At 35.2% G+C, this 14,364-nt stretch overlaps 1 protein-coding gene across 2 annotated transcripts in view; it reads right to left on the bottom strand.

Annotated features, from left to right (window-relative positions):
- Positions 1-4,938: 4,938 nt before the first annotated feature.
- Positions 4,939-14,364, bottom strand: part of LOC107655117 (DENN domain-containing protein 3-like) — a 36,197-nt gene continuing 26,771 nt past the window's right edge. For both annotated transcript variants that reach the window (XM_016442537.1, XM_016442536.1), the window contains exons 18-24: positions 13,258-13,365; positions 9,912-10,051; positions 9,242-9,402; positions 8,238-8,377; positions 7,400-7,518; positions 6,156-6,293; positions 4,939-6,077 (exon numbers count right to left, since the gene is read on the bottom strand). In XM_016442537.1, coding sequence (XP_016298023.1) covers positions 5,889-6,077; positions 6,156-6,293; positions 7,400-7,518; positions 8,238-8,377; positions 9,242-9,402; positions 9,912-10,051; positions 13,258-13,365 — 995 coding nt within the window. In that variant the 3' untranslated portion in view covers positions 4,939-5,888. The remainder of the gene's footprint in view (positions 6,078-6,155; positions 6,294-7,399; positions 7,519-8,237; positions 8,378-9,241; positions 9,403-9,911; positions 10,052-13,257; positions 13,366-14,364) is intronic.

Consider the following 14,364-nt stretch of genomic DNA (forward strand, 5'->3'; position numbering starts at 1 on the left):
TTTATTATTATATACTACATCTATATTCTTATATAATACTTTGTAATAAGTTTTGTTGATTGAAATAGCTGAGCTTGTATAATAACACAAACTGTCATCAAATCCTGCTGCTGTACACTTGCTAAACAGAAACTCTGTGTAAAACACAACAAAGTCAATATTAATGCTCGATTCGATCCAATGAATCAGACGCGCGTCACAAGCAGCGCGCACAAATATCGGATCCAATCCATCAGATTTAGAGCAGTGTTCCTCATGAACGCATGGCACGGTCGATCCAGCACAGGAATGCTCATATTACCCGTTTACAGTGACAGTTTGTTTCTTTCTAACAGATGTGTGAAAGCATGAATGCGCGCTACTCACTCGTTTATTGTGTGATGGTCTGTGGTGATATTCCTTTTCCCGTCTTCTCCAGTCGATCCTCTCTCATTCCAGCTTTTCATTCCCTCTCATTCCAACATGGCTGACGGGCAGAACCCAGCCCACTCCAGCTCCACACACACACACACACACACACACATACACACTCCTCCCAGTCCCAAATGAAAATGAATGAACGTCGCTGGATTCGCGCACCAGACTTTGGCAACTGGCGCCGGAGTAGTCCGATTCGTTTAGCGAATCGATTCGCTCGAACGGTCAAATGAACTCTCTCGCCGATTCTTTTGAATTCAAATGTGTACGATCTTAAAGGGCTAGTTCACCAAAAATGATAATTATGTCCTTGTTCCAAACCCGTAAGACGTTTGTTCATCTTTCGGAACACAAATTAAAGGGTTAGTTCACCCAAAAATGAAAATTAGGCTGCGTTTTACTCACCCCCGATGCGTCCTAGGTGGATATGACTTTCTTCTTTCAGACGAATCCAGTCGGAGTTATATAAAAAATTGTCTTTGATCTTTCAAGCTCTATCGTTGCACTCAATTCGTCTGAAAGAAGAAAGTCATATACACCTAGGATGCATCGGGGGTGAGTAAAACACAGCCTAATTTTCATTTTTGGGTGAACTAACCCTTTAAGATATTTTTGATGAAATCTGAAAGCTTTCTGACCCTAGACAGCAACGCAAAACTGAAATGTTCCCAGGTCCAGAAACGTAGTAAGAATGTCGGTAAAACAGTCCATGTGACATCAGTTGCTTTTTGTGCGCAAAGAAAACAAAAATAACATAATTTATTCAACAATTATTCTCCCAGAGTTACCGTCTTCCACCATTTTGGAGATCACCAGGACGCAATTATTCTACATTAACTGAAATAATAATGAATAATCGCGAATCAGTTTATTCAGATCGGGACTTCAAATCGCGTATCGCGAATCAGTTGATTTAGGTTGGGACTTCGGAGCAGATTCGCGAATCATTTGATTCAGATTGGAATTTCGGAGCTGGTTCGCGAATCATTTCGTGAATTGATTGATTGCGATCTGCGCTCCGAAGTCATGATCTGAAACATTGGTTCGCGAATCATTATTCAGATAGGACCTCTCGGATCACAAATCATTTGATTTAAATCGGAACTCGGAGCGGGTTTGCAAATCTTTTGATTCAGATTGGGACTTTGGCGCTCGTATTGCAAATCTTTTTTCTGAGTTCTTTTTTTATTAAACAGTATAAAAAATATAAAACTAGACAGTACAGAACAAAAACAAACCAAAGAAAAAATAAAGTACACACAAATACAAACCTCTTAAGAAAATTAACCATGATTTTACTTTAGTATATTATCTTCTTCCTAAACAGGCTTCACTTGAGCGATTGACAAACGTTTTGCGAAACGGTTCGATCGAATCATTCCGAGGAATCGGTTCAAAAGATAGATTCGTTCGCTCACTGGGCAAACACGCCTGGATACAATGGAGTAGCCCAACTATGAATGACTCTCATGAGTTCAACAGTGGAATTTTGTGTTTGTGGTCTCTAAAGGGTCTCAGTGTCCATATAAAAAATATCAAACTAGACAGTACAGAACAAAAACAAACCAAAGAAAAAATAAAGTACACACAAATACAAACCTCTTAAGAAAATGAACCATGATTTTACTTTAGTATATTATCTTCTTCCTAAACAGGCTTCACTTGAGCGATTGACAAACGTTTTGCGAAACGGTTCGATCGAATCATTCCGAGGAATCGGTTCAAAAGATAGATTCGTTCGCTCACTGGGCAAACACGCCTGGATACAATGGAGTAGCCCAACTATGAATGACTCTCATGAGTTCAACAGTGGAATTTTGTGTTTGTGGTCTCTAAAGGGTCTCAGTGTCCATCTGAGAGAGCACATTGCTCAAGAAGTGACTGTTTTCCGTGTCTGAATAGAGCAGCTGTTCTATTCTATTCACTTTGAGAATATGAACTATGGAAATTCAGTGATAGCAAATCACTGAATCACTTTGGAAAGTCATACCAAATCAATTAATGTTTGGCGTGGCAAGTAATGACTATTGGGTTGTGCTTTGGGTTTTAAAAAGACTTTATTCAGCAATTTATTTCATTTTCACGCCCTGAGGCGTCTCATTCTTGTGTGGTTACTGTACTGATAGCTTTTCATGATCATATGATTGTTGCTCCTTTAATCATGAAGAGCTGATCCCAGATCAGCATATAAACCATAAACATAATCATCATGAGTGAAACCGCATCTGTTTGATCTCAGATCAGCAGAACTTTGGCTTTGCTGACTTTTATAATCATGTTCATAAAATAAAAGCATTATGGACCCACCTAAATGAGTCACGTCTAGGCAGGAGCGAGTTCTCTGAAAATCCCCTTACTGATGAATCGATCAGATCACAGCTGAAGGAGAGACTTTCATCTAGTGAATGTGATTCCTCTCTCTTTTACTGCTCATGTCACCAGCACCTGTTCCACAGAAATCTGACTCCTCTCTTCTTCCTCTGGTGGGAATTTAACTCCTCAATTCTGTTCAACCTGGAAATGAACTCTGAACAATGTCCAAACATAAAGAGCATTCACACAAGACAAATATTAGTTCATAGATAACAACATCAAACAAACATCCGGTTGTAAATCATAAAAAGAACATTAAAGTATAGGAGCTTCTGAACTTCTGCAGGTTTCAGGAAGTTTAGGACTGATTCTAAAAAATACAAATAAAAATAAAAATATTAGCATTTAATTAAGAATTTTACACTTATTCAAATAATATTGTTCTCAAAACTATAAATAATGCCAAATGTTAATATACATTAATAATTACAACATATTTTCACATTCATATTTTCTGTTTGTTAATTCAGTTGATTTAGAAGTAGAATAATTTAAAAGAATGAACAATTTGTTCTCAAATCAGACATTACCAAAACAAAGTAATATAGTATTTTAATTGTCAATTGTTGAGCGTAGCAAACGTGTCCACTGAGTTAGTGTTATTATTACAGTTTTTGTTAATATTTTGCATTTAAATTTTATTTTTATATTTTGTTAATATTTTGCATTAAATTTTATTTTTTATATTTTCTGTTTTTACTTTTTAGTTAATTAATTGAACTAGAATTTTTTTTAAAATTGTAGTAATTTAGTTGTTTTTGTAATTTTCATTAGTTTTTAAATGTCTATATAGTTTTTATTAATTTTTATTTATTAGTTTCAATTTATTTAGTTTTGGTTATTTTAGTACTAAAAATGAAAATGAGAAATGTTGCCTTAGCATCTAGTTGAAATAAAATTAGCTTAGGTTTTTATATATTTTATTTGATTTCAGTTAACGTTTATTTCAAGTGACTTTTCTTATTTATTTTATTTGTTATTATAATTTTTTTTGTATGTTTTAGTTTTAGATAATTATAATAACCCTGCTATTATAGATCAGTCATCTATAAAAGACCTGCATAAAGAAAAGATCAGAAAAAAAAGTGTTTTATAGAACAAATACAGCATGCAGATGTGAAATTACATGAGGGTTAGTAAATCTAAATATTACTACAATTTTTGTGCAATCCATATTTTTACATTTCTGTTATCTCTCTTTCACTTTAAAAAAAATAAATAAAAAAAAGACTAACAAATGTTTACAAATAGAGAGGCATAAAATAAGAGTGGTATATCTGTATATCGCTGCTCTTTAGGTCAGTGTTCGTCAGATGAATGATCACAGCTGCCCATAATTCCTCAACACACTGAGAGGTTCAGACGGGATTAAACGCCATGACTCCTGATCTCTGGAGATGAAGATTACAAACCATAATCTCACTCCACAGATGGACTTCACGGCCTTCAGCGGCTCTCAGCGAAGCGAAACATGTCGCTGCTCTCCTGAGACCTCGATACGAGAAAATAACACTAGAGTGTTATAACAAAACACTGCAACTGCAACAGACTGAATCAAGAGTCTCTTTTTTCCCATATTTTTGTGCAACTAAAAACATTTGGCCATAATATAAATGCTCATGATACATGCCATGTATAGCAAACTTTCATACTGCTTACTAGTATGTATACCGTGCACAGTGTGCTATTTTTCTGTACAACCAGCTTCATTTGACAAAATATGCAATGTGCAACCAGAGCAAACTAAATATTATGCAATATACCACAATGCAATGTGCTCAGTGCCATTTTTATCATTTGTTCTTGACTCATTATTTGATCACACTGCCAAAAGTGCAGACATTTTTACACATAAATAATTTAATAGTAAAATATTAATACATTTCTATTATATGTATAACTAATACTTTTTTAATAATTTTTATTCTTCTGATAAATAGTTGGAGTCATGAGGAAGTTTGTCTTTTGCATATTGTTTCACATTATATATATATATATTTCATTGAGTCGATCTGCATGAGAAAGAGAAGACTCTGCTGTCCTCTAGTGGTGGATCAAAGAAAGACTACAAAGTTTAAGCCAACAGAATTTTATGAATATATACAATAAATACACACATTTAATCTAAAATGATCATCTAAACGCCAGTCTTCAAAATGACATTTATAAACAAACGCAGAAGTGAAATGTTTCAATATAAAACCATTATGGCCATTAAAATGGATTTTGCATAGATATAGATATAATACACGATAAACTATTTACAAAAGTTCTTGATATGAAACCTATGAATGCAGACAGTAACTCAGTCATATTCATTCATAGTCATATGGCATTGAAAACTTACTCTTCAATGAGCCTTATTGTTCCTTTACTGAAAAGTTATGCATCCTGGACTACTATTATTATAAGAAAAGTAGTGTTGGAGAGTATTTTCATATTTCTAAAATGCCACCAGGTGTTCATTATTCATTTATGACCATGTAATCAAACAATTATCCCTTTAAAAATTCACAAATTCATACAAATGTGTTTTCACATGTATAAAATACATGCACTTCATAAAGCGAGTGCGCAGTGAAGCTAACCGGCCTGTAACGCAGTTAAAACATCTTAAAACAAGACTTTGTGCACTAATAAACATTTACACTGGCACGTTTCATCTCCATTAGTTTGCTGTTCTTGGACTTGAACTCATTAAATAACAGTCCAGAGGAAATCCTTCATCATAAATCATATTCAGACATGAACGAAATACATAAATAGTGATATAACACTGAAGAATTCATAATAAATGTAGTGTAGAAGTGTCCTTCCCTTCCATATTTACATTTCATATTCATGTAACAAGCAAATTAACGCTCAAATGATATATGAATGTGAGAATTTGCATGATTTGGCTGTAAATGGCCACTGTTTTTCATCTGGCAGTGTGTGTTTGCACGGCGTTTCTTCATTTACACTGTGCATCTATGCATTTATGGTCATGCATGGTCTCTTATTTTTGAAGATATGCTTCACTTGTCTATAAATGTTCATATCTGATTGAGAAATTGTGTTTTGTAAGGCTGAACCGGATCATACGTTCCGGCTGGTTTCTACTCAACTTTCCAGATGGCGATTTTGCCATCGGCCCGCGCGGCTCCGCTGAGCACGTAGCGATCTTCAGCCGAGCACAGAGTCTGAACGCTGTCGTCGTGTGCCATCAGCTCCTTCTCCACCGTGTATCGATCCGTGTCCACCACGTAGATCTTCCCGCGGGTCTTCCCCTGGCAGCCCACCCAGATCTGAGACCAGGAGAGATTTTAATTGCATTCTGTATCTTCTAATTACATTTTGACAGATGAGCGTGAGCGGTGTCTCACCTGGTTCTTGACTCTGATCATGCAGACGACACCAGCGCAGTCTTTGAGCTGGATCCTGATGAAGGGTTTGTTCAGGTCTCTGCAGGGCCACACACACAGCTCACCTGCGTCTGCAAAACCCGCCCACAGCTGCTCCGACTGCAATCACATTCCCATCACAAGTCAATTAAGAAGACTCACTTTTTCATATTAAAATGCATAATACTTTATATAAGTATTATCTTAAAAGGGAGATTATGGCTGCTGTCTGGTGGAAAACAGATGAAAAATCACAAACATTTACTTGGAGCATTAAGGAACTAGGGCTGCTCAATTATTGCAAAAAAAAAATCACAATTATTATAATTAATACTGAGATCAGAATGACTGTATTTAACATGATTACTTGTTGATTCATTTATTTAATAAAAAAAAAACTAAAACAAGTCCTTTTGACAATGGATTTCCTTTCACTTCCAAACTAAAAAACACACACACACACACATATATATATATACACAATGCTGTCCTTTTAAACTTTCTATTCATCAAAAAAAAAAATCTTGAAAAATAAAATGTATCACAGTTTCCACAAAAATATTCAGCAGCACAACTGTTTTCAACACTGATAATAATCAGAAATGTTTCTCAAGCAGCAAATCAGCATATTAGAATGATTTCTGAAGAGCATGTGACACTGAAGACTGCAGTAATGATGCTGAAAATCCAGCTTTGATCACAGCAATAAATTACATTTTACAATATATTCACATAGAAAATACACTTATTTTAAATTGTAATAATATTTCACAATGTTAATGTGTTTGACTGTATTTTTGATCAAATAAATGAAGCCTCAGTGGACATAAGAGATTTTTTCAAAATCAGTCAAAATCGTACAAACCCTTTACTAAAATTAAGCAAATAAATAAATCAGTCAAATAAAATTTGCTATGTTGTAGTGCACTTCCACAACCTACCTAAAACCGTGCAGTAATAAAAAATAAAATTTGAATAAATTTTCAGTCCTATTAGGAACCATCTAGCAACCACCCAGAAGACCCTAGCAACTTTTTCTGAATCACTTTTCTTGGAAACGATCAAAGCCGGTCACATCAGAGAGGCCAGAGACCCATTAAAACAGCCTCACACGTGTGATCCATTAACTGCTCACTCGCTGCGCTAATGAGTGCTGAAGTCCAGCTGGATGGACACGCAGAGAACCGGACGAGCTCACGGCCTCCTTCAGAATCTGTGATTTTTACCTCGTGAAAGAGCAGAAAACTGCTGAAGCCCCTCGGTGAACTCAGCAGGTGATCTGGAAGAGACACCTTACGATGAACCGTGCCGTTCCTGCGCACTTCCAGCAGACAATCACGACCACCTTTAATACAAAAAAATCAGTTACGCACTCAAATTATTTTATTTAACCAAATGGAAATTAAAGTTTACATTTTTTTCTGAAAGTGAAAATACAGGCTGCGTCCGAAAGCCTAGGCAGCTGACTTGCTGCCTCTCTGCCTTATGAGGCAATGACTTTGCAGGCAGCGTTTTTGCACGAAGGCACCTCATGAAACTGATTTCGGACAGGCTTCTGAGGCAGCATAACGGTTTAATGATCTACAACAAAATAGAACAAGTTTTGATGACAACTAAATGAATATTTAATTATTATAATACTGATTTCTCACTAGAAATAACATCAAAAGTGCAAAAAGTTAGTCAGAAACATACATTTAAACAGAAACTGACCACCAAACGCAACTTTCAGACACCATCTTTATTTTTTTATCTCAACCGTCACGGAATGGAACGCATAGGATTGTGGGATATCAAAGGCAGCGAAGGATACATCTATGCTGCCTTCAAAATTCGATCAGAAGAAGGTACCTCCAGAGACAGGAAGTGAAGCAGAATTTGGATTCGGACGTGCCTTGATGCCTTCCTGCCTTGGAATGCTGCCTCCGAAGACAGCATTTTAGTGCTTTCGGACACAGCCACAGTTTATAAAAAAGGAGTTGCATATAAACATTTCGGTTGCCAAAATTTGAGTTAGAATATAATAGAAACGTGCATTGGTAGCAGTATGTGAGGCAGACTTACAGCACCACAGCATGCCGTTATGGATCTGGATGCACTGCAGTCTGTCACAGGAGACTCTGAACTGCCGTCTGACCTGCAGCGTCGTAACGTCCCACACGATCACACTGCCATCTTCACTGCACGAGTACGCCACCGTCTGACTGCAGGCAACAAATTCAATTAACATCAATGTCTAGGTTTGGAGAAATTTAGCATTGTGTCATTGGCCCACGCAGTAAATGGGTGCCGTCAAAATGAGAATCCAAACAGCTATCTTTAATTAGTTTTAACTTTAAACTGTTGCCAAAATACAAGTCCTCTATCCATATGCATCTGCTCCAAAACACATTTTTCCTCTTCTTCGGATCAAGCTCGGTTTACAAGCAAAACAGTCCAAAACAGCTCTAAATATATATGTTGGTGGATTTTGATGAAAGAGACAACAAGAGATGGACTTTTTCACTGGGGGAAGCGTTATTATTATGGATTCATATTTTGGACAGATGCGACGTTTTAAAGTTAAAAACATCTTAAAGGGGTCATAGGATGCTACATGCACTTTTACAAGTTGTTTGAACTGAAATGTGTGTTGGCAGTGTGTGAATCTGAAAAGAGCTGTTTTTGACGGTAAAAAAAAGGTGTTTTTACACTACCATTGAGAAATTTTAACCAAACTATGTTACAGACTTTTCATTAAGACCCTAAAGAATCATATCAACTTGTGGAAAATGGGCATCATATGGCCCCTTTAAAGATGGATTTGTTTCTTAGAAACGCACAGCTTTTCACTTCTCAGGACATTAACTGATGGATTGGAGTGGTGTGGATTACTGTGATGTGATGATTATTGTGATGTTTTTATCAGCAGTTTGGACTCCCATTCTGACGGCACCCATTCACTGAAGATGGAATACTACATTTCTACAAATCTGCTCCCATTAAGAAACAAGTTCATCTACATCATAGATGGCCTGATTTTTAGGTGAACTATTCCTTTAATGACTGTCCTGTTTTGTCTCTGTTACCTGAATTTGTCAGTTCTCTCCTCCAGGGTGAGTCCGGTGACCTCGCCACGGTGCTCTGTCAGTTGTTTATTGCAAGAAACGCTCCGCGGGTTTATGATGTAAATGAACGAATCCGTTGAGCCGATCCACAGCTGCTGCTGGTTCACTGCCAGCATGCAATTCTGAGAGGAGTGAAATGAAGCGTGTGTTCATACAGTGAACAGCAGGGGGCAGCACTACTATGAAAACTATAAAGTGCACTAATATTTTCCAACATCCTAGTAATGTGGTGAAGTCAAACAAAATGCCAAATTCATAGTCATATATCTGGGATGCAGGGTAATGGAGCAACGTTTTGTTTACGTGCACGAGCATTTTTTTTTGTATCATTATTGCTGTAATGTTGTGGGGAAAATGTGCTGAATTGTCACAAAGTAAAAATTCTTAATGCTTTTAGATAAAGCAAGTTGATTACAGCCTACAGTTATACTAATAAACTATATTAGTTGTTTTCTTCTCATTATTGTACTTTTTTTTTTATTAAGCATTGTCCTTTCTGTTTCTGTCTAATTTCCTCCTGAAACTCCCAAACAGCCTCTCATGTCTGATAAGGAGGTGATAAGTGTGAGGCAAGGAAACAGAGTACGTCATCACTGAAGGTCATTTTTTATATCTAGAGAGGTTTCCTCACCAGACGGGACTTTCCCACTTGAACAGAGTTGTGCTGCATGGACCAGCTGGCCGCGTCGAACACCAGCACCTTCCCATCGCTCAAAGCGCACCACAGCTTTGGGTTTCCTCCACCGTCCAGCTCCGAAACGCCCAGCTGACCTAAAACACACACACACACACACAGTGCTTACCGGACGAGTCTCTGGCTTTCATAACAGTTCAGTTTCCTTCTGAACGGTGGTAAAATCCTCCCTGCTGTGTCACAGACCCCTCACCACAAAACGTACACAATCTGAGGGAGGATGTGTTTCTACATACACTGAGTGAGATCTACATATGTGCTAAACGTCTGTCCTGTGACGCATAAGATGAATATCACAAAAACACGACAAGATCTTTTGTTCTCCTGTTCTCTCTCTCAGATGAGCTGCTGTTTATCCCCTTCATGTTTATTTATTTATTTTTTGTACTTTTTATTAGTAGTAGCAGTATTTATTTTTTATTATGATTTAATCTATTTGTTATATTGTATATTATTTACTGATAAAAACTAATTAAAATTAATTAAAAAAAACATGACTAGATCATATTTCACAGAAAAATTTAAATTAAATTAAATAAATAATATAGAATAAAAATGTAAAAAATGAAATAGATGTATCTATCTATCTATCTATCTATCTATATATATATATATATATATATATATATATATATATACATAATTAAAAAGAAATTAGAAAAAATATATAAATTATATATCTATATACAACTATATCTATATAATAAAATTATACATAAACATGTAATATAATAAAAAGATTTATTAAAGAGATTTATGCTTTGTATAAATAAAATGAAGTGTATTTTTAGGATCAATACTATTTTGGTATTGTGGCATTATTCTCATAACTAAAAATTATTATTAATGTAATAGAATGTTTTTTTTTTTCATTTAAATGAGCATGAATTAAAGGCAGTACAACATTATGTATAAATGCTTCACAAAATGAACAATATATCTTTTTATGTATTACAGTAATGACAATTTTGGGGGAAAATATGCATAATTGTCATTACGTACAAAATCTTAATACTCCTAAAAACAAGCTTTCTTTATGCAAGATATAACGTCTTATTTCTTTCTTGTGATTTTGTGGTGGAATATGACCTGTAAGTGTTTATGGCAGGTTTTAAGAGATCTTTTACAGTTTGTCACTCACTCCTCAAGCGTGTAAAGAAAGCGTGTGACTTTTGTCATTACGTTCAGCTGGACCAACAGGAGCAGGACAGTGTTTTTACGTTACGCAACAGAAATAATAAAGTATTGTGATTCTTATCAAAGTCATATGACCATTGATCTACAGCTGATAGCAGTGAAACATAACAAATCAAAAACACATAGATAGGACACAGATTATGTCATAGTCCTGTCTTGGACGAAATTTGCTTGGTTTTAAAGTGCATTCTTCAGAATTAATAAATATATATTTATTGGTCTTAATCTAAATATACTGTATATATATATATAATAACCATACTAATAAAAGCATCTCAAATGCAACTTTGAAAAACTAAATAAATATAAACAATAAAAAACAAGAAAATATATCTTCAGATGCATTTAAAAATGTGAATTTCCAGAGTTTGTTTAATTTGAACCAGTGAAAGATTCCAAATGTTTATGGCATGAACAGCTGTTTTTGATTTCTTGTGGTTCTGAATGTATTTTGAAATCACACTCAAATAACCCCATAACCTGACCTGGAGTCATGCTTGTGTAGCTTTGTTACGCCTTTAACAAACATAGTAAAGAATTAAGTGCTTCAGATTAGGTTTGTGACGGTGAGGACATTTTCCCACCGGTTAATCGACATGTGACAACACCGGTAATACCGGTATCACCGTGGGGGCGGGGGCGTTCCCTCTTTTCCTCGCTTTCCTTCACTTTTAAATAGCTTGTAAAAGCGGCGTGCACATTTTACTTTCACTTTCAAATAGCGGCAATTCGGCATAAAGCAATTGTTCGTTTTTAGTTCGTTTGAATTTCCCCTCTTTTCCTTGCTTTTCATTCGCTTTTAAATAGCTTAAAAGCACCGTGCGCATTTTACTTTCACTTTTGAATTAGCGGCAATTCGGCGTCAATTGCTTGAATGCAACAACAAAATACAATGTCAAACTCACTTTAGCCTATATATAAAACATAGAACTTTTATTAACAAAACAAATACAAATACATCATGCGATAGGACAGGCTATGCCTAATATAAAATAACAAATAACTTACATAAAGTTTAAATAGGTATACAAAACTGGAAATAGGCTAAGTAAACATGTATAATATATAACCAAATAAATAAGAAACGTAGAACGTTTATTAGCAAAACGAGTAAGAAAGCTTGAAGGCAATGGCATACACCTTGATGTCAAATAAAATAAATAAATGACACAGTTTAAATAAAGTAAAAATCAGCAAACAATGTGGAACCAATTAAATAAGAAACGAATGTTTAAAAAAACTTCCAAAATCACCTTAGATAAACGGCAAAAGTCAACAGGCTTTTCAAAATCCAAAATATTGCCAAACAGGCGCTTTTGCATCTCGTTTCGAAACTAAATCATCCGCGATCGTCTTGTCTGTCTCACCTCACTCTTCTTGTCAGTCAGCTCGACTCGCTGGATAAATGAAATCTGATCTGTGATGCGACTGTCGTTTGGCACGCTGCATTGAGCAGCCGCGTTCAGTTTTTAATTGTAGTGTCTGTTCTTTTACTGAACTAAATTATTTTTATTACTATAAAAAATCAAAACGACAGTGGGGCTCGGTGCTGCGGTGGGCAAGTGACGTAACCGGTGTTGCGGCTTAACAACACCGTCAGCACAGTCTATCGCCGCAAGCCTACTTCAGATCCTTCAGATCCCTGAACAAAAGTTTGTGCTTCACCCAGTTTTCACATTAATCACTTTAATCATGAGTCTCTGTCCCGGATGAGTCCAGTGAGGGGAAATATGTCGTAATCAAACACGGGAAGGAAATAAGTCAGCATGGAAACTCTGCCCTGGGCAGTTTCTACAAAACTGATTTGTAAGCCTGTTCTTCTCCAAGCTTGCAGGATCGCACAGAAACACGTGAACAGATGACAGAAGTAACACACTAGCCGTCTGCACAACACCAGTGACAGGTTTGTGGAAATACCAGGTCAAACTGCTTGATCTGGGTGAGAGAAACTTGAAAGTGAAAGCCACTTTGATATGAAACAGATATCCGTTTGGCTTTGCTCTTTGTCTTTTTTAGACAAATGAATACTGCACACTGTGTGTCATTCTTTATTCTGCTAAACACAAAAGACGCTCAGCAGACCTACCAGGCGTGTAGAGCAGGACGTCCACGGCCTGAGGTGACGTCTGGTCCAGAGACGGGTTGATCTTGTGTTTCAGGGTCTCAGATGTTGTTTTAGGGACCATCATGGGGACTGTAATAAACCCAGAGACAAATACAGTCACTAAATTCTGTCCACTGTCTGTGCTGACGCTTAATAAGGTGAAAATCACAAAAAACACAACTAGATCTTTTGTTCTCCTGTTCTCTCTCTATGATGAGCTGCTGCTTATCCCCTTTGTGTTTATTTTTTAATTTACTTTTTATTAGTAGTAGCAGCAGTATTTATTTTAAATTATATTCTGTGTGTTATTTTGTATGTAATTTACTGTTAAAAACAAATGAACATTCATTTAAAAAAAAACATGACTAGATCATATTTCACAGCAAAATTTAAATAAAATAAAATTTAAAAAATCTATATATCTATATAATTAAGTAGAAATGAGAAAAAATATAAATTACATATCTACAGTATATAATTATAGAACTATATCTATATAATAAAATTAATTAATTAATTTTTTATATAGACGTTGTTTTAGGGAGCATCATGGGCACTGTAATAAAACCAGAGACAGATACAGTCACTAAATACTAAAATGGTAATTTATCACACACTGTTGGTGACGTATACAATGCCGTCTTTGTAGATTGCTGTTTTTAGGTCCAACTAATGCCTTCAGACTGCTCATTTATAGCAAACAATCTCAATATTGAGATCACAATGATTACAAATTTACACATTACATAATTGGTCATTTTCTTTGAAACCATCATGCATTTATTGAACTAAAAATAAAACTCTTTTTAACAGTGCATTTTACTTTAAATAAAATTGAAAAACAAATAAAAGAAACATTTTAATAAATAAATAAAGTAATATATAAAAATATATGTAATTGATTTAAATGTATGCATACATACACACAGAGTAAAATAAATATTATGAAAATAAAAATAAATTATATAAAATAATAATAATTACATACATTAATCACGATTAATTACAAAAAGTGTAATTAATTACATTTTTTAATCAATCTATATATATATATATATATATATATATGTATATATATATATATATATA

The sequence above is a fragment of the Sinocyclocheilus anshuiensis genome, unplaced genomic scaffold, assembly GCF_001515605.1.
Source record: "Sinocyclocheilus anshuiensis isolate Anshui unplaced genomic scaffold, SAMN03320099.WGS_v1.1 scaffold515, whole genome shotgun sequence".
Lineage (NCBI taxonomy): Eukaryota > Metazoa > Chordata > Actinopteri > Cypriniformes > Cyprinidae > Sinocyclocheilus > Sinocyclocheilus anshuiensis.